Raw genomic sequence first — 21,822 nt, 5'->3', positions numbered from 1 at the left:
TTCTGTATTTCTTCTTTTGAACTCGGCACATTTGTCTCTATGTTTTGACGATATTCTCTCACATCTTATTCCATTTAAATATTCATTTATGATTTTTGTATCAATATTTTGAGTTTTATATAATCCAGTATAATATTCTCTAATGTGATCCTTGATTTCCGTTTTCTCTGTTAACATTTTGTTGTTATTCCTTAATTGTTCTAGATGATTTTCCCCACCCATTCTCAGATCTGCTTGCCTATACAATCCTTCTGCTTTTTGATAGAACTTTGTAAACTTCCCTGTCCTTATTTCCCTTCCTTTATTTTCTTCTTCTAAAATTTTATTGAATCTTTCTCTTAGTTTGCTTTTATTTTCCTATGCATTTGTTTTCCCTAGTAGTTTTTTTTTTAAATTTCCTCCTCCTCCATTTTCTGCAGTTCTCTTCTTTTCTCGAAAACTTCTTGGCAATATTCTGAAATATATTTTTTAAACTATCCCATTTTCTAACAATGTCTCTGTTTCCTCGTTTGATGAATTATCCAGTTTCTTTATTAATTGTCTCTATAAATTCATTTTCCTCTAACATTATATTATTGATTTTTCATACCCCCTTTCCCCATTTAACCATATTTTTTAAACAAATTTCTATATTTATTAACTTATGATCCGATTTTTAATCTTCTGTTATTTCAGCACTTTATAGATATCCTCTCCATAATTGGTTTCATAAAATGTATCCAGCCTACTGGCTTGTTTATCATTATATTCATCAATGTATTTCCTTCTAATAATATTTTTCTTCTTATATATATCAACTTATGCCTTTATAAAAGATTTTACATTTCTTGTTTAAAAATTATATCATGTGGTGTGAGTTCTAATGTTCTATCGTTATTTGCTCCAACCCAGTTAAAATCACCTCCCACTATTAAGTTTTCCATTGAGTTATTATTTAGGTATTTATGCATATTATCCATTAAAACTTGCTTTTTTACATATTTATTTGCTGGAAAATAAACATTTATTATATGAAAATTTGATACTAATCTATGTGGCATTCTCCCTACAAAAAATACCTTTTCATTTACAGTATCTCAATTTAAATACCTTATATTTCTGTTTATTGTTGCCACCCCGACCCCTCTCGTATCATCCTTTTTGTAATTATTAAGAATCACTATAGCATTCAGTTTATCTTCTATCATTGCTGCTAGTTCTTTTGAAAACTTATTATGAGTTTCGAGTACTAAAATGATATCATATTCAGTTTATTTAATTAATTTAAATATTTTATCCCTATCAAGTCCATTTGTATTTATTGAAGCTAAACTGAAGTTTTTTCCTTCCATTATTTTCCACACCAGGTTCCCGCATCTCCCGATACTATTCCTTACTAATGTTTATAAGTGTATGATTATGACTATTAACAATTTAATGATTTTTTTGTTTGTAGGCCTACTGTCTATTTTGCCGGGGGCACCGCCCACGCAGCCCCACCATTATTTCTACTGTTAGAATTATCGTTTAGTTCGTCTTTGTTATCTGTCTCTGTGTTCTCTGTCTTGCAGTTCCGTTTCTTCTATTTCCATGTCAACTTTAGTATTGTCTTCGTCCTCTTCTTCGCTTTCACTTCCTTTGTCCTTGTCTATTTGCACTTTCCGTGTCGCTTTCCGTGTCCTGTCCTTTTGTCTCATTTTGAGGTTTATCCGCCATCTTTTCTTACAACTGTTGTCATCCTTCGCTTTGTGTGTTTTGTGAGTCTTTGTCCTCCGGCAGTGTATTATCACTGCCTGCTAGGAGCTGAATAGAGATTGTACCATTTTTTCTTTTTTGAATCTTATTTTAGTCATCGGTGTTGGCGTTAATGGCTTTAGTCCAATGAGGTCCACCGGCCCTGTTTCTACTGAACGGGGCTCACCATACAGTGAGCTCTCCTCCTCTGTCAGCACATTAAATCTGTTTTTAAGCAGTATGTGCTCTTCCTTGCTAGGGGTTAGCAATCTACCCGTTTTGTTCGGGCTTAAATCTTTGTCCCACTCTTGACTTTTCTGAGAGTTATCATCCACCATTATGGCTGTAACGTCAATGTTGGAGAATCTTGTGTTGTACGTTATTTCTTATGGCTCTTTCTCTGCTTACTCTGCATTAGTTGTCATTACAGAACTTCCTGTTTCTTTAGGGTTTTCTAGCACTTCTCAGTTGAGTACATATTTATCCTGGGGTATACTGTCTTTTCTTACTTGTTCAATCAATTTCCTTATTTCTGTTTGTAATTCATCATTCTCCTCTAGGTTTAGGTTCATTTGAGCTATATGTAATCTAGTAGAGTTGCAGTCTAGGGACGCATTAATGCATCGAACTTTGCTTAGAAGGCCAAAAAGTCTCATTTGCGTTTGACATCCGGATAGCGAATATTGAATTACAACTATATGGCGGCCAGTATTAATGGTGGAGGAAGAACAAGGGAAAGAACCACCTACCCACGAGAAAGCTATTGGCAAACTTTCTCACATACCCACATTGGCCGACCCCGTGTCTCGAACCCATGCAGACAGAGGTGAGATGGCAGTGATCCGTAGCGGTGAGCGCTTTAGAACACTCCTCCACTCGGGGTCCCTCAACTATATATATATATATATATATATATATATATATATATATATATATATATATATATATATATATATATATATATATATATATATATATATATATGTATGTATGTATGCATGTATTAGTTAAACAACTAGCGGCACCGAGAAGGTACCACAATATAAAGCAAGTCTTACTAAATTATAGGGACAAAACAACTACGGTGGGAGGTAAGTTATGATAAAGAAATACACAACTTGATTAGAAAAGACCTCAGCAGGTACACCACCATTAACGTGGAAGAAAGGAACAGACAAGTTAACTGGAAAGAAGTATGGAAGGCATGCGCAGGGATTAAATCCTAAAAAAGCAGAATATGTTAATGAAACACTTGCACGATGTGTGGCATACAGGGTTAGGGACCATAAGACTCCACATGATTAGAAAAAAAGAAAAAAAATACCCCCCTGTGTAATACTGCCGATTTCACGAAAAATCGCGTGTGATCTCTCAATGAAAATCAGAAAAGGACCGAAAGGAATACTTTAAAAAACCGAATTCAACAGAAAAGGGAGATGTCATGAAAATAACCTGTTTTATTTGGATCGGATACCGGATAAAGTCACAAACATATAAAATTCTTGTAAACTTTCTGCCATGGGCGGGGTGGGGGATGGGGGAGCACCTCAAATGTTACCAGTTGGAAGCTTGCGAGGGGCACACATATAAAGAATTACAACCGGATACTCACTTCTAAGCGAGATATAATTTCCGTAAATCTGTTGATCTGAATATGTTAGAAATATATATTTTCTTGATCTCAATGCTTTAAGACATTTTGTACCACATTCTTATTGTGCAAAATTTATAAAGCTCAATGAGATAGGTTTCTGACTGACGAGGCTATGACGGTCAATACTACTACTGCTACTAATAATAATAATAATAATAATATTATTATTATTATTCATTATCATCATCATCATCATCATCAACACCATCATCATGTCTGATTGTTAAAGTGATTGCAAATACGACATTTATATTGACCATAAAAATATGACATTTTAATGAAAGCACAATCGTTTTCATACATAATTTCCTATACTGCATAGTTGTACTTTATTATCTATGTATTCGCATACTATATTAGTGAAACTTACATGAAATCAGGAAGATGCAAATTCTACAATGGGAAAATCCTACTGAAATTAAATATTACATTAATTTACTGACGCACACAAAATTCAAGTGCATCTACTGATATGGACGTACAGAGAATTCGAATAAATGCAGAGTTGAATCCTACTGAAGTTTAATATTGCAAGCATTATTTGATGTACACAGTGTTCCAGTACATGCATTTATATTTGTTTGCTATTACAGCGGGTTGTGTACAAGGTAAGCACACTTGTACCTTCTGACTACAACATATTATCAAACATTTCACTTTTTGAGACTTACATGATGCCCGGTACATACATCCAAAACAATCGGAACATCTTGTGCCTTTTCTGTCAAGTCCAGAAAGAAATCTTATGTGTATTTCGCTATTTAATGTGTATTTCGCCACCATTAGCAATACTGTTAGGAACTACTTTGTTCACATGACGTGTGTGGCGGAGAAAGGAGACAATGTTAAAAATGGAATATTCGACTTTTTAATATGTGGTACACTCCGCCGAAAGTGAATCAACAATTTCATAAATTTTATATGTATTCCCACTACTGTTTCTGAGGTTCTTTTATCGACTTGACAGAAAAGGCCGAACAATGTCCCAGTCGACACTCATTAGTGAGGGAGAGACATGAAAGATATGTATCTTGTTTTCGTTACAGACAAAGGATCAAGAAACAGAAATAGAAAACAATTCAAGTGAATATCAGAAAAACTTTACATGAAAGATTTAAGACGAATTAATTAAGGATGTGTTAAAATGAGCCCCACTGTATAAGCCCAACACTCGGCAGACTTTCATGCCACAAAGTGTGCAAAAGTTATGGATGATTACGATTAAAATATTGGAATAGCATCCTTATGATGTATAAACGATTCTAAGACGACTAAGATGAAGGATTGACAACAAAACTACAGATATAAGGATCAAATAATTAAGCGCTGAAACAAACATTGCCTGATTTCCAATGTATATCCATGTTTCACAGCTTTTTAAAGCACCATTATGTTTCACACTATCTAAATTTATTTATAAACATTTTCCTGATTACGTGTACAAATAATGATCACAACTCACGAAATGCATTGTAAAGGCTTTACAGGTAGCGAATATATTATTGACCTTAACTTTTGTAAAAAATTTGTTTTTGTAATATCTGCACCTATATGTGCTTTGGTTAGAAGTTTTGTTTACTTTTCTATTATGGGTATAGACCAACACGAATTAATTTATAATGCGTTCTTTACTTTCCTGTAGCGCTGGCCTCGTACACATTCTATTATTTCGTTTAGTTCAGACACTAAATAGTTGCCCTTTAACAATATGGCGTCTTAAAGTATATCTTGGAGAGCTGTGGTAGCTCCTTTGGTAAAGCATTTGACTCGTGATACAAAAGCCGCGTGTTCGATACCAGCCAGGATTTTAATAGCAAACGAACGCGAACGAATAGAGAGACTAATGAGTGACACGTTTGAGAGACCAGACTCCGAGTAATAGGTAAAATGAAAGAGATGAAAAGGTTACGAGATTACAAGGATTTCAGATTTTAAAATATTTCAGTTGCTTTATCAACTATTATACGACGGAGGAGTAATAACAAATGGTAAACATCATACAACTTATATTCTGCAAATCAGCCGACTTATAAGTGTAGCCAATATATATGCATTTAGGGCGACTTGGCCAATTAACTGATGGTGGTATGACTATTATTTGATGTTTATCTTCCTTGACGTGACACATTTCGTTTTGCAACAAAGTGACCGGCAACACTGTTGGTGACAATAATTACAATCGAGGCATTACTCAAATAACTTCCAGTTTCAGCATCGACTAGGGAAGAAAGCGGCAACAAGTGATTCATACTATCTAGTAAATGATTTTAAAAAAACTTGTATTCTCATACAATTAAGCAACAATTATCCTTGGTTTTGTACATGCTTGTATTGAGTTTGAAAGATAGAAAATATGATAACAGCTGAACTTGTTGGATAACTTTAATAGAGATGTGAACGAGCCTTAAATTGGCTTAAAAGCAGAAAGAGCACGAAAGCCTCGCTGCAATTGTTGGAAGTTTTACCTGTCATTAGTTACGTGATGAGTTCGTTATGATGTCTAAGAACGTTAATTTATTGACAAATAACAATAATTTCATCAAAAATCTCTAAACTTTCTCGAAAATGTTCAGAACGTCTTCAAGTATATGCTGAAGTTTTGTAACTGTAATTGCAGCAATTTCCAGCTTTATATGCTCTTCTTATCAAGTTCATTTGTTGATGAATTCACAGGGGACATTTCTCCTTTACCTTAGTAGATCTTAATACTCATGGAGATCAAACCAAATACTTAAATTTTAACAGTTTAATGGGTTAAACAGTCAGTTAGGCAACACTGTAGTTCACCACGTACGCTTGCTTAGACTCAATCACTATCGTAGGATATAGTTTGAAATAGAATCATGCAGACAATGTTGTACATCTTTACTTTGAATTCGTACCCTACAATAATCAAGCAAGCGAGGAAACAAAGAAAAGAAGAATATTCTAACCCATATGACATTATGATTAAAAGCTGCAAATACCTATATTTCAACATCGCAAGCCAATGTTATCATATGCTAACCGTATTTACATCTAGGCGGATCGAGTAGATATTTTAGTGCTTTGTCCTAGCGACATCTATTTGATTTCATGAGTCGCCTCCCGTAGTATGTAATGCCATCTAACCAACATCGTGGAGGCAATTGACTTCAAAAGGATACTTTGAAAGTTTAACATAGAAAGCATGAATACGTACCAAAGAAGAAGGCATTACAGGTGTATTTGAGCGAAAGGTATTTGAACCAACACGGACCAGCAGTGGAAAATTGCTTATTTATGAATCCATTCAAGTAGTGTGTTCCCCTTGTCGCGATCATGCAGGTGTTGGCCTCCGATCGGCCACGGGAGAGGATGGTGTAGTTGTTGTTTCGCCTTCTTCATGTTTCTCGTTTCAGCGTGTTTTATTTTCCTGTCTTCCTCGGGTTTTTGAATGGCCTGTCTAACAGCTAGGCGTCAGGTGGAGCGGTTGTTAGCACAGCTCTCTCAGTTGCTGACGTTGATGTTGGTTATCTTCATTTCCTTCTTTTGGATATCTTTGTAACGCAGATGTGGTGGTACGGTCAGTCGTGCGCCTTCTGCTAGCTCCCCGTATAGCAGATCATTGGGAATGCGGCCTGGATTCATTCTCTTGACGTGGCTGAACCAGAGAATGCGCTACTCGCTGAGAATGGAGAACAGCATGTTCATGTTGGTACGTTCCAGAACCTCTGTGGTGGATACCTTGCCCTGCCACTGGATGTGCAGCATGCGCGTATGGATCTCAGGTGGAAGCTGTTGAGTTTCTTCTCATGTCTCGCATAGACGGTACATGTATAGCTACAGTATGGAAGTGTGCTGAGGACGCAGGCCTGGTTGACGCACAGTTTGGTTTTTTCAGCGAGGTTGAGGTTGTTCAAGAACCGTGGATGCAGTCTGACTATCACTACTGCTGCCTTGGCAATCCTGCTGTTCACCTCAGAATCAGTGGAGAGCGAGCAGGAGATGGTAGACCAGAGGTATGTGATTTTCTCAACAACTTCCAAATTGTACCCGTCGATGGTGACGGATGTAGAGGAGTCTGAATCCTGCGCCATGACGTTCGTTTTCTTCCAACTGATGGTCAGTCCAAACTTGTTACAAGCGTGGGAGAGGTGGCATACGAGCTGCCGAAGTCCATGTTCCACGTGTGATGTTAAGGCTGCATCGTCGGCGAAGAGCAAGTCACAAATGAGGACCTCTGTGACTTTAGTCCTAGCACGGAAACGAGCGAAGATGAATAGCTTGCCGTCAGCCCTGGTATGGATGTAGACCCCTCGCTGAAGTCTTTCAGTACGTACTGGGGAAGAAGAAGAAGATGGCAAAGAGCTTATCAGCAATGATGCAGCTTTGCTTAACTCCGCTGATAACTGGGAAGTCCTCCGATGTTGCGCCATTGAAGCACACTGTGCTGTGCATATTCTCATAGAACGACTTGACGACAGCGAGCAATTGGTGGGTGGGTGTGTGTCAGCCGATCTTCTTCAGCAGCCTGAAGAGGCCGCTCAGACTGACCAGGTCAAACGCCTTCATCAGGCACATGAAGGCGATGTAAAGGGGCATCTGCTGATCTCGACACTTCCCCTGCAACTGGTGTAGTGAGAAGTTCATGTCTCCAGTTGACCGGCCGGCTCGAAAGCTACACTCTGACTCGGGTAGACGTGGATTATAAGGGTCTGCAAGCGTGCCAAGGCGACACGGTCGAAGCCTTTCCGACGCTGCTGAAGAGAGAGATTCCACGGTAGTTCTTGAAGTCACTACGGTCTCTTTTGTTCTTGTACAAATTGACGATGTTGGCGTCACGTATGTTCATGGGAATGTGTCCGTGTTTTCAGCAGAAGCAGAGGAGTACGGGCAGGAGCTGGAACAGTGCTGATTTCCCGACTTCAGGCAGAATGCCGTCGCTTCCAGGAGTCTTCCCACAGGAGACGCATTTGATGGCTTTTCCAAGCTCTTCCAGGGTTGGTGGTATGTCTTGTTCCTCCATGACTAGCATGTCTTGGATGGCGTCCAGGGCGGTGTCAGTGACAACGTTTTGGGCTGCATACAGCTAGCAATAGTGCTCAATCCATCGCTTCAACTGTCTTACCTGCTTTTTGATGACTTCGCTGGTTTTGGACTCGAGGAAGGCGGTCTTGAAGGTGGGGGTGAGGTCGCCTTCTTGATACCCTCGTACATGCATCATGCATCCCCAGTTTCGTCAGTTGTTTGTATACTGGTGCAGAAGTTCAGTCAGTAAGTGTTAACTCAGCGGCGGCCGGTCTGCTGGGCGTTGTTCCTGACAGTCCTGAGGGCGTGTAGTGTACTAGGGTTAGGTGCAGCCTTGTATGCCAGGAGGGCTTTCCTCTTCGCCTCAGTTACGGACTCCATCTTCTCCTAGTTGGCCTCATACCAATCGGCATTTGTGCGCTCCAACTTCCCGTAGGCAGTGGTGGATAAATGGTACACCGCGTCACTGAGGTGGGAACACTTGGAGTCGATGGTGTCATCAGGTGTCGCTTTGGTGAGAGCTTCCTAAAGTTTGCTGATGAACTGCTGTGTTTTCTCTGGGTCGCTTGTAAATCAGGTGTCGATGCGTAGGCGACCCTTCTTCTTTGCGTGGTGCAGCTTCTTGGATATTGTTCGAATCTTGCTGGACACATGGGAATGGTCGACACTGTAGTAGCTAAGGATGAAGAGGACACTGGCCAGTTCCGCATGCTTGGTGATGACGAAGTCTAGCTGTTGTCAGTGGCGGGAACGTGGGGGTCTCCATGAAACCTGGTGGACCTTCTTGCATTTGAAGAATATGTTGGTCACATAGGCTGTGGGAGGAGCACATTTTCAGCAGTCGCTGAACATTGTCGTTGATCTTGCCCCTTTCGCGGGAACCGATAAAGGTGGACCAGGCCTCGTTGTCAGCTCCCACTCTAGCATTGAAATTTCCTATTAGGTAGAGGCCTTCAGTGATGGGGATACTGGATATTGCCTGATCCAGAGCTTCATGGAACGTGTCTTTCTTCTCGTGGGTGAAGCAGAGGTAGGGGGAGTAAACGCTCAAGATGTTGGCTGGGCCTGAGGATGTTGACAACCGGAGGCCAAAGATTCTTTCAGTACCTGATGACGGAGGTTCAATGAAACCGACACCGTGCTGCCTAGGTTCATCCGAGGGATTCCCTTGACAAAAGAAGGTGTAGTTAGCTTTCTTGATGGTGCCGCTGTCGGCCAGTCGGGTATCCTGGAGGCAGGTAATGTTGACGTTCATTCGGGGGAGTTCTCTGTCTATGACGGCAGTCTTCCGTGCGTCGTCCATCTGCTGAAGGTCAGCGGAGAATCCAGTAGACATGGTCCTGATATCCAAGCTTGCGAAACAAAGAGATGAAGTCTTCTTATTTCTTCTTTTGAGTCGTACTTTGTGTGAACTTTGTATCCCACTTGTCGAGATGGTTCTCTAAGGTTCACGCACCTAATGAAACAGGTAGGCCATGGCGGGCAGCACCTTACTGACTGCGGGCTGCCCAGCTTGAGGCGGACGGTTGTTGTCGAGTGAGATATGGTGATCTCTCCCACCGTCGGAAGCGATCTCTGGACCCAGGCTCTACACCAATCGAGCTTTGACTTAGAACCGGTAAACTGCTACTTCATGTGTTGTGCCGACGCCTTACGACGACGCTGGAGTGTCCTCTCCAGTGGAGCTACAACGGCTGGGTAGGGTGGTATGGAGAATCAGATGTTGCCCATTCAGCAGATCCCCCCTCTCCGCACAGCTAGTGGACCAAAGGGAGCGACGAATGTAGATACAGCTTGGATATTCCGGAATGACGTTGAAGTCGATGTCAGACCGCCTTCGGGACTCCGTCTCCGGATTTTCTCTCGGGGTTTGCTCCTTTAACCTTTCCCGTGAGTGGGTATAACCGCAAGGCAGCGTAGGTTTAGAATCGCAGTTTTCCTTCTCCTAGATGAGCTACCATCCAAGGTTTACAAGTCTCATCTACCCGATGAGACTGGTTTTAAAGCGCCAATGGCCCGCCTTTATCCCTTCTCCTGTTAGTGGAAACATAATCCTAATCGGTTGGATTTTGAAGCTAAGCCACTCGCGATGGCCGGAACTGGATTTTAGCTGACAGAGACACAAGCGTATGGGAAATTTCTGGATGAGTGGAGCGCTTGTCTCCCACCCCCACCCCGGCAATGTCAACCGTGGACAATGATCATGCAGGTAAGGTCTTCAAATCTGGACAACTTAATTTTGATTCGATGCGATGGCTTACCGCCTAATCCAATGAAACTCACAGATCCGAAGCACACAAATATCAGCTTGATCCACCAAGGTGTATATAGGGTTAACATAATGGAACATGTTGGAACCTTGGCTATCGAAGCTGACTACATTTCTTGCCAGTGCAAATCTCGTTGTTTTGGTCTTTGGGTATGGGTAAGAGTAAAGAGAGGATGAATCAGATAAAAATGAATCGATTTCTCTTTGATGGGGGTGGGTGTTCTTCGTTTTATTTATCTACATAAGAATCTCTTAAAGTCTGTTCCTTTGAACTTAATATATTATGATTTGTTTCTCAAACATAATGATTTGTAGCCAGTCATTGACAAAAACGATAAGGCGTAAATAAATAAACTTTAAAATCTTCAGCTGTAAATTCTAATCCTATTTTGAAAGTTCATTATAAACTATGCATATCATATTCATTAATTGCTGAATATTGTAAAAGTTAATTCATTTCTCTCACACCCTTTTGTCAGCAACATGTTTCATTTTTGTATTAAAAAAAATTTTGTAATTCTTTTAACCCTGCAAGCAACCATTTCCAGGAGATATATATGATGATTTTAAAATACAGCCAATGAGTATAAATGTTAAAATATCATATGCAAACAAGAAGAGATCAAAATCGTATGATGATTTTAAATAGTTTGTACCAGTGAAGGATACAAATCAAGCCGAATGCAGTTCAAAAACAAACATAATGTGCAGAGTTATACTGTTTGGAATACAGTCTTTGCAGACATAACTGGAGCGTGTAGAAATCATCTATTGTCAAAGGAAAGGAACGTAAGATCCTATTGTCACTGGTCTTGAAGCTTTCGTTATTTTATGTGCATTGCACGGAAATAATAGGAATAGCCCTCAATTAATACAAAATAAATGGATAGTTACTTACTTGCAAGTAATGGCAAAAATCAGCTGATAGAGGAAGTAAAAACAGTAATATTTACCCATACTGTATATCTTGAAATAAAGGGTATCTTTACCTGGAGATTGCACACTATCTCACAATATAGTAGCTAATGAGAGAGAGAGAGAGAGAGAGAGAGAGAGAGAGAGAGAGAGAGAAAGAGAGAGAGAGAGAGAAATAAGTGCTTACAAGATGTTGCCAATATTAAGACTGTAGCTCGTTAAGACTCCCATTTTAAAGTTTAAAACTGACGTTGAAATTTCTCTCCATGAAATATTTTAAAAAACGAAGTTACGTGGAAATCTTTCATAAAAGTGAACCCCAGTGAGGATCATTCTTACGATCTTTCCCTCTAGCATTCGACAGAATTTCTAATTATATGGATTCTTCTACCCATTCGTTATTTTTTACTAAAGTGTAAAAATTGACTTTGTTACAACTCTGTACGTATTTTTTTTATCGTTCCAATATCTTCAAGAGTAACGTTGTTACAGTTATATATATATATATGAAAGCTACTAAATTGTTTTACTGTTTATTAGAGCCTAAACACGTAGCAATATATATATATATATATATATATATATATATATATATATATATATATATATATATATATATATATATATATATATGAAAGCTAATAAATTGAGAATAAGAATAAGATATCAGCTTCTAATATTGTTTGATATTTTAAAATGTTGAATGTCAGTTGTTGAGTCAACAGGGCGTATAAACAAATGAATACAGATATAAAGAAACAAACAAATGAAAGAAAATAAGTAAAACACAAACAATAGGAAAGGAATTCGGCCAGTTCAAATGTTAGTGTATTTTTCTACTCGAAATCAGTTAGGTCGTGATATCTCATAACTTAAAGAAAGAAACTATTTTCATCAAAGTGTTCAGCTCTTGAAACAGGATTTGAATAGCTTGTGTGTGTGTGTGTGATTTTGATTTTTAACGTAGCTTTAACAAGTGTTCAGTCATATTGCTACGTTGTCTGCAATGTGGCATGTAGCATGATGTCCCATTTAGTCACATTATCCTGACAATAACTCTTAATGCTGAAGCCGTAGCAAGGCAGCTGTTAGTACCATGTTTATAAGTCTTTAGCATGATTCGGACTTGGATCGAACCCACGACCTCCCGCATCCGAGGCGGACGCTCTAACCACTAGGCCACCGGAGCTTGTAAAATGTATAATATTAAATGTAGTAACACTCTATCCCATTCTTTAAACTGGATGAGTAATATGTATGTATGTATGTATGTATGTATGTATGCATGTATGTATGTATGTATGTTCAAATACTATTAATGACGATATAAGCTACAAATTACGACGACATCGATTATGATGTAGAAGACTAAGAATTCTTTATGAAAGTGTTCACGTTTTCCGTTGATTTTCAGTAGTACCTACTACTACAGTGTTTTACTACTTGAGAGTTGTGTTTCATTCAAATCATTGACACATTTTGTCTAAATTAAGTATTCTAAATTTTATGTTAAACATTGGTTGACGTAATTATAAGTATATCATTTAAATTCTATTTTACATCGACAACTTAAACTAAATAAAGGACTAGTACCTTACCGAATATTTTAACATGAGCTAAATAGAGTTCTAGTACCCGACTGACTATTTTAACTCGAACTAAATAGAGTTCTTTCACCCGACTGACTATGTTAACTACATTGAGTACTACTACCCGACTGAATACTTCAGTTACACAGATTAACAGTATCTAATTGACTGGTTCACCGGTCCAAAGTATTAGTGCCCTATTACTAATCAACACAGAGTACTACAGCCATAATGACTGGTTCATCTGCACAGGGATAGTTTTCATTAGGAATATATTATAGTAGTAAAAGCTACTAGCTATTTAACAACACAAAACTGCTGATATGGTACGTGTTGCGTTTGTTATCATAAAGAAGCAAATCAGGTTTAGTTTTACATGATTCGGATGGTCAGAGGTCAATTCATTCGGCAACGTCTGCTTCACCTTTGACAATATTGTTTCGTCTTTCGTCTTGTCAAAATAACTCTGCATTATGTTTTATTTTTTATGATGGTAACCAAAACAGTATTTATAAAAGATTCTTGTAGATTAGGGTCATAAGGGTCATTATTTTCGTTTCACTTTAGAACTTTAAGTATTCTTATATAGATCTAAAATTAATGATTATCGAAAATCAGGTTACATAACTATCAAAATTTATCCATTAGACACCCTGATTAACAAAATCGTTGAAAAATATGATGCCTTTCTGAAAGCTTGTTTTGTAATACACACGTTTTCCATATAAAGTTATATCAGGAATAAACCATATTTTAACAATCATCTGTTTAATGTATGTATTAGTGACAGTAACAAAGGATGAAGTTTAGTTTTCAGATAAAACTTTTATCACTGTAATTTTTCCAAACTGAGGGAAACACCATTTGTTCCATTTAATTAACAGGTTGTTAATTTCCTTTATATGTTACAAATATGTAAGAGTTTAGATTTTGTTTCTAAATTGATTTAAAACTTTGTACTTAAGACAGCAAAGTTGGTATAACTCCAATTAAGTTTATACGCCTTGTAAAATATTTCTTGCTGCTACATTTTGTTCAATTGAAATTACCTTTGTTGCTTTCGATATGTATTCTAAAACCAGAAAAGTTAAGAATAGTAATTACAAAGATGCAAGAAGACGCCAGATAATTCTATAAACCATCAAGGGCAAGTATAGACTCATCTGCATCCTGTGAAAGAACATACGTTCATGGCTCATGTATATTCCCTTAATAAGTTGACTTTTTCTTATCACATAGGCTATGCTTTCTGAATGCTGAACAAAATCAACGAAGAAGGTTTTTGTCGTTCATTTTTATTGATCATAATTCATCAGAATCTTTTACATGTTCCCCAACATCACTACCTGATCATATGTACGGGGTATTACCTTATACTTATTTTCCTTCCTAAAGTTTATTAATGTTCCGTTATTTAGACACCACACAAAACATACTCACATTCACAATTAGACACGTACACTCACAACGTTTGTAGAAAAAGAACTAATCAATTGCAAGCCTGAAGGTGAGTTGCATTGCCTATTTGTTTGTTTGAAGTGAAAGGAACAAAAAACTAAGAAATCAAACCAAACGCCGACAAAACGGTCCACTTGTTCTTAAACTCATCACTTCTGTTATTCATTTTGGCAACATATTTTTCCAAACTATTCCATGATAAAACACGATTTTCATAATAGGTGAGATTTGGAATGTTTGATGCACTATCTGATCTGTATATCTATTTTTTTGCAAGAAAAAATTATAAAGTTGATAATATCATCAATGTTTTTATTTCCGATAATGACATATTGTCGTCTAACTTTAAATCAGGGTCGTACCTTTAGATCCATTCCAAAAATAATTACCAAAATTGTCCAGTAATTGAATAGTCATAGAATAAGTGCTTAACGTGTTCTGTTACCTTCTTCCAGAAAGTGCATTAATCATTATCACTTAAATTAATCTTTATCAAAATAAGGTTTGTGGCAATATGTCTAAGCCGAAATCTAAAGTTAAAGCTAATCAGATTTGTGTCTTTTGCACAAAGTTGCTATGAAGAAAGTTAATCTTCTTGTCTCGTTCCTCGTTCAATACCAATTTTTGAGTCTTGAATATTAAACATACCACACAACGTGATGTTGCGACAAAAATATAAGCTGTACTGTTTTATTATTGGTTTTTCAATTAAAAAAAAATGAATAATGCATATTTTTAAGAAAGGTTATACATTTGATTCAAATACATTTTCAAAATCAAGCAAAAGATGCACGACTATTGTGCTTTCTGGTGTATGACGATAAAACATCGGAATTTTGTATGATACATTTTGGAGTGATATGTGTCTCCAATTTGAAATACACAATTTTAAGTTTGCTACACTGTCCATTTGCATTATAGTTATCCATGCAATGTTTGTCTAAATGTAAATCATCTCTTGCACTAATGTCTCTCATTTTAGGAGTATGCATCTCTAATTAGAAAAATTAATATGCGTATAACAACCTAAATGGGCAGTTCATCTAATTAAAATCTTTTAGCCTTGCAATACGCTTACACTCATGCTAAAATGTGACCACTGTCTTTCGCTGTGGCTTCAATGCTCAATCTGCGCACTGATTGCACATTTTGCTTTTTGTACCGATCCCACATTTAGAGCAAGCGAATGTTCCTCTGCCCTTCGTTTTTTAAAAAAAAAATGTTTTATTACAAATCTTTACCATACAGATCATACCACGCGAGTCCCCCTCCTAATTAATGGCCACCAATCGTTATTGCCCTTTCGCACCATGTATATATTGTAAAGAATACTTTTCTTTAGTTGACAAAAAATATTTTGTCGATAGCAGTAAAGCTTTTTAAATGTTCCTTAATAGTTTGTACGCACCAGCTCTCTATGTTGTTGGGGTGAAGATGGGTATACGTGTGTCACCTGAAACAATCTGCCCATTGTACATCTGTGCATGTATAAATGTATGCATGGATGCATGCAGATCTTGCAAATGATGTAAACAATGCATGAGGAAGATATATTGAAATTCTTTACAGACAGAAACCTAACATGGCGTCGAACATTCTCGCAAGTATGACCAGGAAGTTGACCGAGATAAAATATTCGGTCACTGGATAGTCTTCTTGCACGCAAATGTCACTCAACAATGGGACCCTTTATCTATTTCACTTCAAAATGTAAACAATAACACCGCAAATTAAGTCAAGATAGCACAAGCGGTAAAGCCATATGAATCAACTTATAACAATTGAGTTCCCATTTCTTGTACGAAACATTCCCTAACTGTTAGTAGAGGGTCGTCGGTGGATGAAAAGTGTGAAGTTTAAACCAGACACTGGTATTAGCTTCGATAATTTTCAGTCCGATTTGACAGCCTTGGTTATTATTTAATGGCATTATTATACTGAGATACGTGGAATCAAATCTTTGCATGGCTCATTGCCAAAAAGCAGATCTATGATTATTACTTAGTAAAGTAGAATCTTTTTTTATCCCAGTAGAATCTTTCTTGATCCCAATTGACAAGACACATGTTATGTAAAACACGATGCAACAAAATGCCAATTTTACCAGTAAACGAATATGTTATTGCAGATTATTTAGACAACAAGAATATACAACTTGATGCATATGACAAATACGAAGAAAATAAGATGCATGTGTGTATATGTATGTATGTATGTATGTATGTATGTATGTATGTATGTATGTATGTATGTAACTTACCTTTAAACGCCTCTGCATGTATGTGTGTGTTTTCTTGATCTACATTTTCCCTTATCACATAAATTCGACTTTGTCAAAGCCTTTGTCCACGCGTGAGGTGTTCAGGACCTTTCTACTATTTATGTGTATTTAGCAAATCTGCCTATAAGTGGGGAAACAAGGAAGGTAAGTCCTTAACTATTAATACGGCTTGTTTCGATACAGTTGATAATAATTTAGATAAATAATTAGATGACCATACAATTCATTTTGTTCACATGTACGTATGTCGATAAATGGATTCATAAATCCACACAAGAACATTGTTTGTTTAGATGATGTCGATGTTAATAATAATAATAATAATAATAATAATAATAATAATGATAATTATTATTATTATTATTGACATAAATACTTAAATAAATTATATATATATATATATATATATATATATATATATATATATATATATATATATATATATATATATAAGTCCTCATTGATTCCCACCATGTACACCCTTCAACCTCAAGAGTAAGAGAGTTACGTACACATATACCACTGAACAATATCAATACATGAAGCAATTTGATATACATATTTAGTCCATAGAAAAAGGAAAAAAATGTCAGGACAATTTATCCAACCATTATGCAGTCGGAAGGTTCCTAGATCTGGAAGACAGCATTTGACATATCTGATCATCGTGATAAATGTTGACTTGCTATGTTTGATTTAAACAAAGCTATAGAGTGCACAAATTGAAACATTAATGTCGGGCTGTTTATAGTATGTCAGCCTGTATGTTACTCTGTCTGGATGCATGCGAGTCTGTAAATTAAGTCTGCCTGTCTTTATGAATGTTTTACATGAATGCATCTATGTGCGTTTGTTCTCCCTCTTAGTTGCTTCCTTGTTTAATCAATTAGTTACAGAATTTTGCAAAACTCTTGAAAATATACAAAAAAAGGAGCCAGACGTTACCGCTGTCATGATCGTTATTTAAGTGGTCACTATATTAGTCATTGTCAAGAACACCAACAACAAAAACGACTATCACAACTAATTTTCCTGCTATTACAACTGCTATTGCTACTCTAAATACTCCTACGAATGATACTATTACTGTTACTATTAATACTTTTGCTACTACTGCTACTGCTACTGCAACTACTGCAGTTACTGTTGCTGCTGCTACTAATACTGCAACTATTACTACTGCTGCTAGTTCTACTACTAATGCAACTAACCCTACTGCAACTACTACTGACACTGCTGCTGCTACTATTACTGCAACTAATGTTACTGCAACTACTACGACTACTGACGCTGCTGCTACTACTACTGCAACTAATGGTACTGCAACTACTACTGTTACCGCTGCTGATGCTGCTACTACTATTGCAACTAATGTTACTGCAACTACTACTGTTACTGCTGCTACTACTGCTTCTGCTACTACCGCTGATACTACCACTACTAATACTGCTACAAATACTGCTACCATTGTTAATACTACTATTGCTACAACTGCTAATGCTACTGTTGCTACCGCCACCGCTACCACAGCTATACTACTACTGCAACTCCTGCTACCACTACTAATATTACTGATAACACTACTACTAACACTACTACTGCTGCACTGCTAATACTACAACTGTTACTGTTGCTACTACTGCTGAAACCACTGCTACTACTATTACTGCTACTCCCACTACAAATACTAATACTACTACCACTGTTGATACTACTACTACTGCTACTCATTCTACAAATACTGCTATAACTGCTACCACTGATAATACTACTACTACTGCTAGTGTTACTACTACTACTATTGCTGCTACTACTGCTGCTACTACTACTACTAGTGCTGCTATAATAATAACTCAAGAATAATAATAATCTTTAATAGTTGTTTTATATACCTTTACGTTAAATTTTAAATTCAACTAGTCCTAAGTGTTCTCTCGATTTGAAATTATCAGGCACATTTTTGTGGCGCCAACTCATCAATCATCATGCCGCCTCATTCTCCGTTTCTAAAAGATGAATTTCACTCTCTAAAATGTTTGTTTCTTAAAATCATACTTTACAAGCAGGAAAAAATTCTTTGATTAAAAGTATTTTACCATACAAAGATTGGTTTGTTTCTTCAATTATGCATCTTGAAATTATATTATTCTTATTTCCAGAGGGAAAACAAGGTACGTTATTAATTGAATCTATAAAACATCATCCCGATTATATAGCCAGAGACATAAGGCATTAAAAGTCTTTTTCTTTATTAAAAAACTCTCTCTAATAAAACATCGCTGAATTTCAAATCCCTTTTCGGGCATTTGTTCTGTACCATGTTTAAGCAAACAGATACATGATTTTGTGCAAACGACTACCCCCCCCCACACACACACAAAACAACAAACCCCCCAAAATAACCCCAAAAAATAAATAAAATAAAAAATAAAATTAAATCTCGATTACATTTTGGTCCAAAGAATGTTACAAGAAAATGTTCAAAGTCACCAAAGCACCAGAGCGATTACCAATATTTAAAAACAACGTTTATGCACTAACGATTCGAAAACACAGCCATATTTATTTTACAGGACATTTTGCAATTTAAGTTATAACAGGGACGAGTTTTGCATCTAAGTAAATAAAAGTTACCGCTGTGTTGTGTCTGGGGGAGCTCATATAAATGCACGAAGCTGCTTAGTTTCTTATTCGGTACTGAACATAATCATATCAATCATGGAAAAACAAACGATTGTCCAGTTGGCACTGCTGACATGTAGGAGTTCACATGATATCATACAACAATTGCGAGAAGCATCGTATCTGACCTGAAGGGTAGATAGGTCACGTTTTAATGCAATTAATATTGCAAATATATTTTAACAGCACAGAAAAGAGTCCGTCAACATAAGGAGCATCCACGAAATTGAGGGCTGAAATTATTGAGCGCACGATTTGAAAGTCATAAGAAAGGGACGAAAGATAAGATACCCATTATTAAGCATTTACAAATTGGGGCCTAACCGACTTCTGTTAAGGAATGACAAAGTTTCCGTATGGGCAAGTCTGTGGAGTCTAGCATAGATAATTCCTTTGTTTAACTCTTCCATTTACTCTGTATATTGAAAATGACAACATTTATATTGCTGTCACCTGTGAATTCGTAACTCAGATGGATACAATCCTATGATATATCCACCTTTGATGAAGAGTAATTCATGATGCACATGCAACTGTTCGCCGTGGTTTTGGTTATTCGTAACGGTGTGTGTTGGATTTTATTATAACAATTCCTTTTAACCGCTTCAGTGGTCTAAGTGGTCAGATCATCCACCTCTAGTGCATGAGGCTGCGGGTTCGAATATCGGATGAGTCAAACCAAAGACATTCGTTTTCGATTGCAGGAGATTAACTGAATATGTTTGACACACTCACACACACACACACACACACACACACACACACAGACACACACACACACACACACACACACATATATATATATATATATATATATATATATATATATATATATATATATATATATATATATATATATATATATATATATATATATAACTGCAAGATCTCATGAAATCATGTATAAATTTTATTGGATAGTAACTAAATTGATGATAAAGATACACACTGATTCGAGCTGGAAGAATGCACATAAAGAAGTAAAAAGACGAACTTGGCGTACAATATTTTACGAACATAGATTCATTTGGAAAAGTGTCACAGTCAATTTGATAACAAACAAACAGATCGATCTACCCAACAGCAATATGAGCAGCATTCATCTCATTAATATTCGTCTTCTTCTTTTTCTCTTCATTATTATTATTATTATTATTATTATTATTTTAAATTATTATTATTATTATTATTATTATTATTATTATTATTATTATTCTTGTTATCACGTACCTTGCGTCTAGAGGCACATGCTGCGAAGAAGAGATCCTTTGCTGTGTCATTTATTGCCTATTAGTTTCGGCTACAGTTAATGTTTAATGAAACTATCCAATGGAATTAAAAATAAAGAGTTTAGTATAGTTTCATTATCAAATGCATGCACTGAATGCTACTTCTTGAAAGGCGGCGGGCATATATTTTCCGAAAAGTTCATGCCCTATACTTTGAAATTCTATGACTAAAGTAGACCACTCAATCTTAAACAAATGTTTACGAGCAGCAGACCAGCTGTGGAGCAAGTCTATTTTGAAAATAAAGCTTCCAACGAAAACAAAAAGAAAATACAATGTCAATAATGTCAAACCGAAGCCTCGAACAGACCGAGATTTTCTCTAATCGGGTTGACCCATTTTGCTACTTTATTTTTATCGCTCGTGTTTTCAAATTTTTATGCGTGTTCTTTTACCCACCAGGACACTCATTGTTGGTCGTCACCCTCCCTGCTGTCGTTTCTTAACCAAAAATGTTATCAAGACCTACACGATATCGCGAACGAGGATCATGTAAATGTATCGTGATAAATCCTTGTTGGGTAGCTTGTGCACGTGAAAAGAAGTTTCTGAAATTAGTCATATCCGTATCCCCTGAACATCAATTCTGATGAATATTTCGCAGAGTATGTGTATCGACTCCCTTAAACACAACTAAAATATTGCAGTTATCTCTAATCAGTTTAGGTATTTGTGTATTGCGCTATGTAACATATTTAACATCGGTGCTTTTGTGTCTGCCTCGAGAAAATATCCGAGCTGGATTTGATTCTTTGTCCAGCATCACATCATCGTATACTACGAGGTTATTAATCAATCCATCGAGGTCATCGACAGATTGGGTTTCATCATTATCGGTGATAAAATCAATAATATAATTACCATCCTGGTCCAACAATTTTGGATTTTCATTAAAATCTGTAAGCATATCGTAGCATTGCTGATCATCTACGGATAATGTCACTAAAAATAACTTATCCCACTTGAGCAATCTCGTTATCAGA

At 36.8% G+C, this 21,822-nt stretch overlaps 2 protein-coding genes across 3 annotated transcripts in view; both read right to left on the bottom strand.

The window, feature by feature from the left end:
* Positions 1-20,914, bottom strand: part of LOC149781608 (cyclic AMP-dependent transcription factor ATF-3-like) — a 32,480-nt gene extending 11,566 nt beyond the window's left edge. The window contains exon 1 of one of the 2 annotated variants that reach the window (XM_089935654.1): positions 20,781-20,914. The gene's annotated coding sequence lies outside the window, so the exon portion shown is untranslated. Of the gene's footprint in view, positions 1-16,847; positions 16,969-20,780 lie in introns of those variants that run through there. The other variant, XM_089935655.1, reaches the window with a different exon arrangement.
* On the bottom strand, positions 9,033-9,692 carry LOC149781609 (uncharacterized). Its single transcript, XM_089934991.1, has one exon. It carries the CDS (start codon positions 9,690-9,692, stop codon positions 9,033-9,035), a length of 660 nt encoding a protein of 219 aa, XP_089791117.1.
* Positions 20,915-21,822: the final 908 nt, after the last annotated feature.

Source organism: Sinohyriopsis cumingii, chromosome 15, assembly GCF_028554795.1.
Source record: "Sinohyriopsis cumingii isolate HCF-2022 chromosome 15, ASM2855479v2, whole genome shotgun sequence".
Classification (NCBI taxonomy): Eukaryota; Metazoa; Mollusca; class Bivalvia; order Unionida; family Unionidae; genus Sinohyriopsis; species Sinohyriopsis cumingii.
Note: the sequence above shows the minus strand (reverse complement) of the source record. Positions and strands in the feature narration are given on the sequence as shown.

Coding starts and splice junctions, on each gene's coding strand:
- LOC149781609 (XM_089934991.1), bottom strand. CDS start 9,692: ATGTCTACTGGATTCTCCGCTGACCTTCAGCAGATGGACGACGCACGG.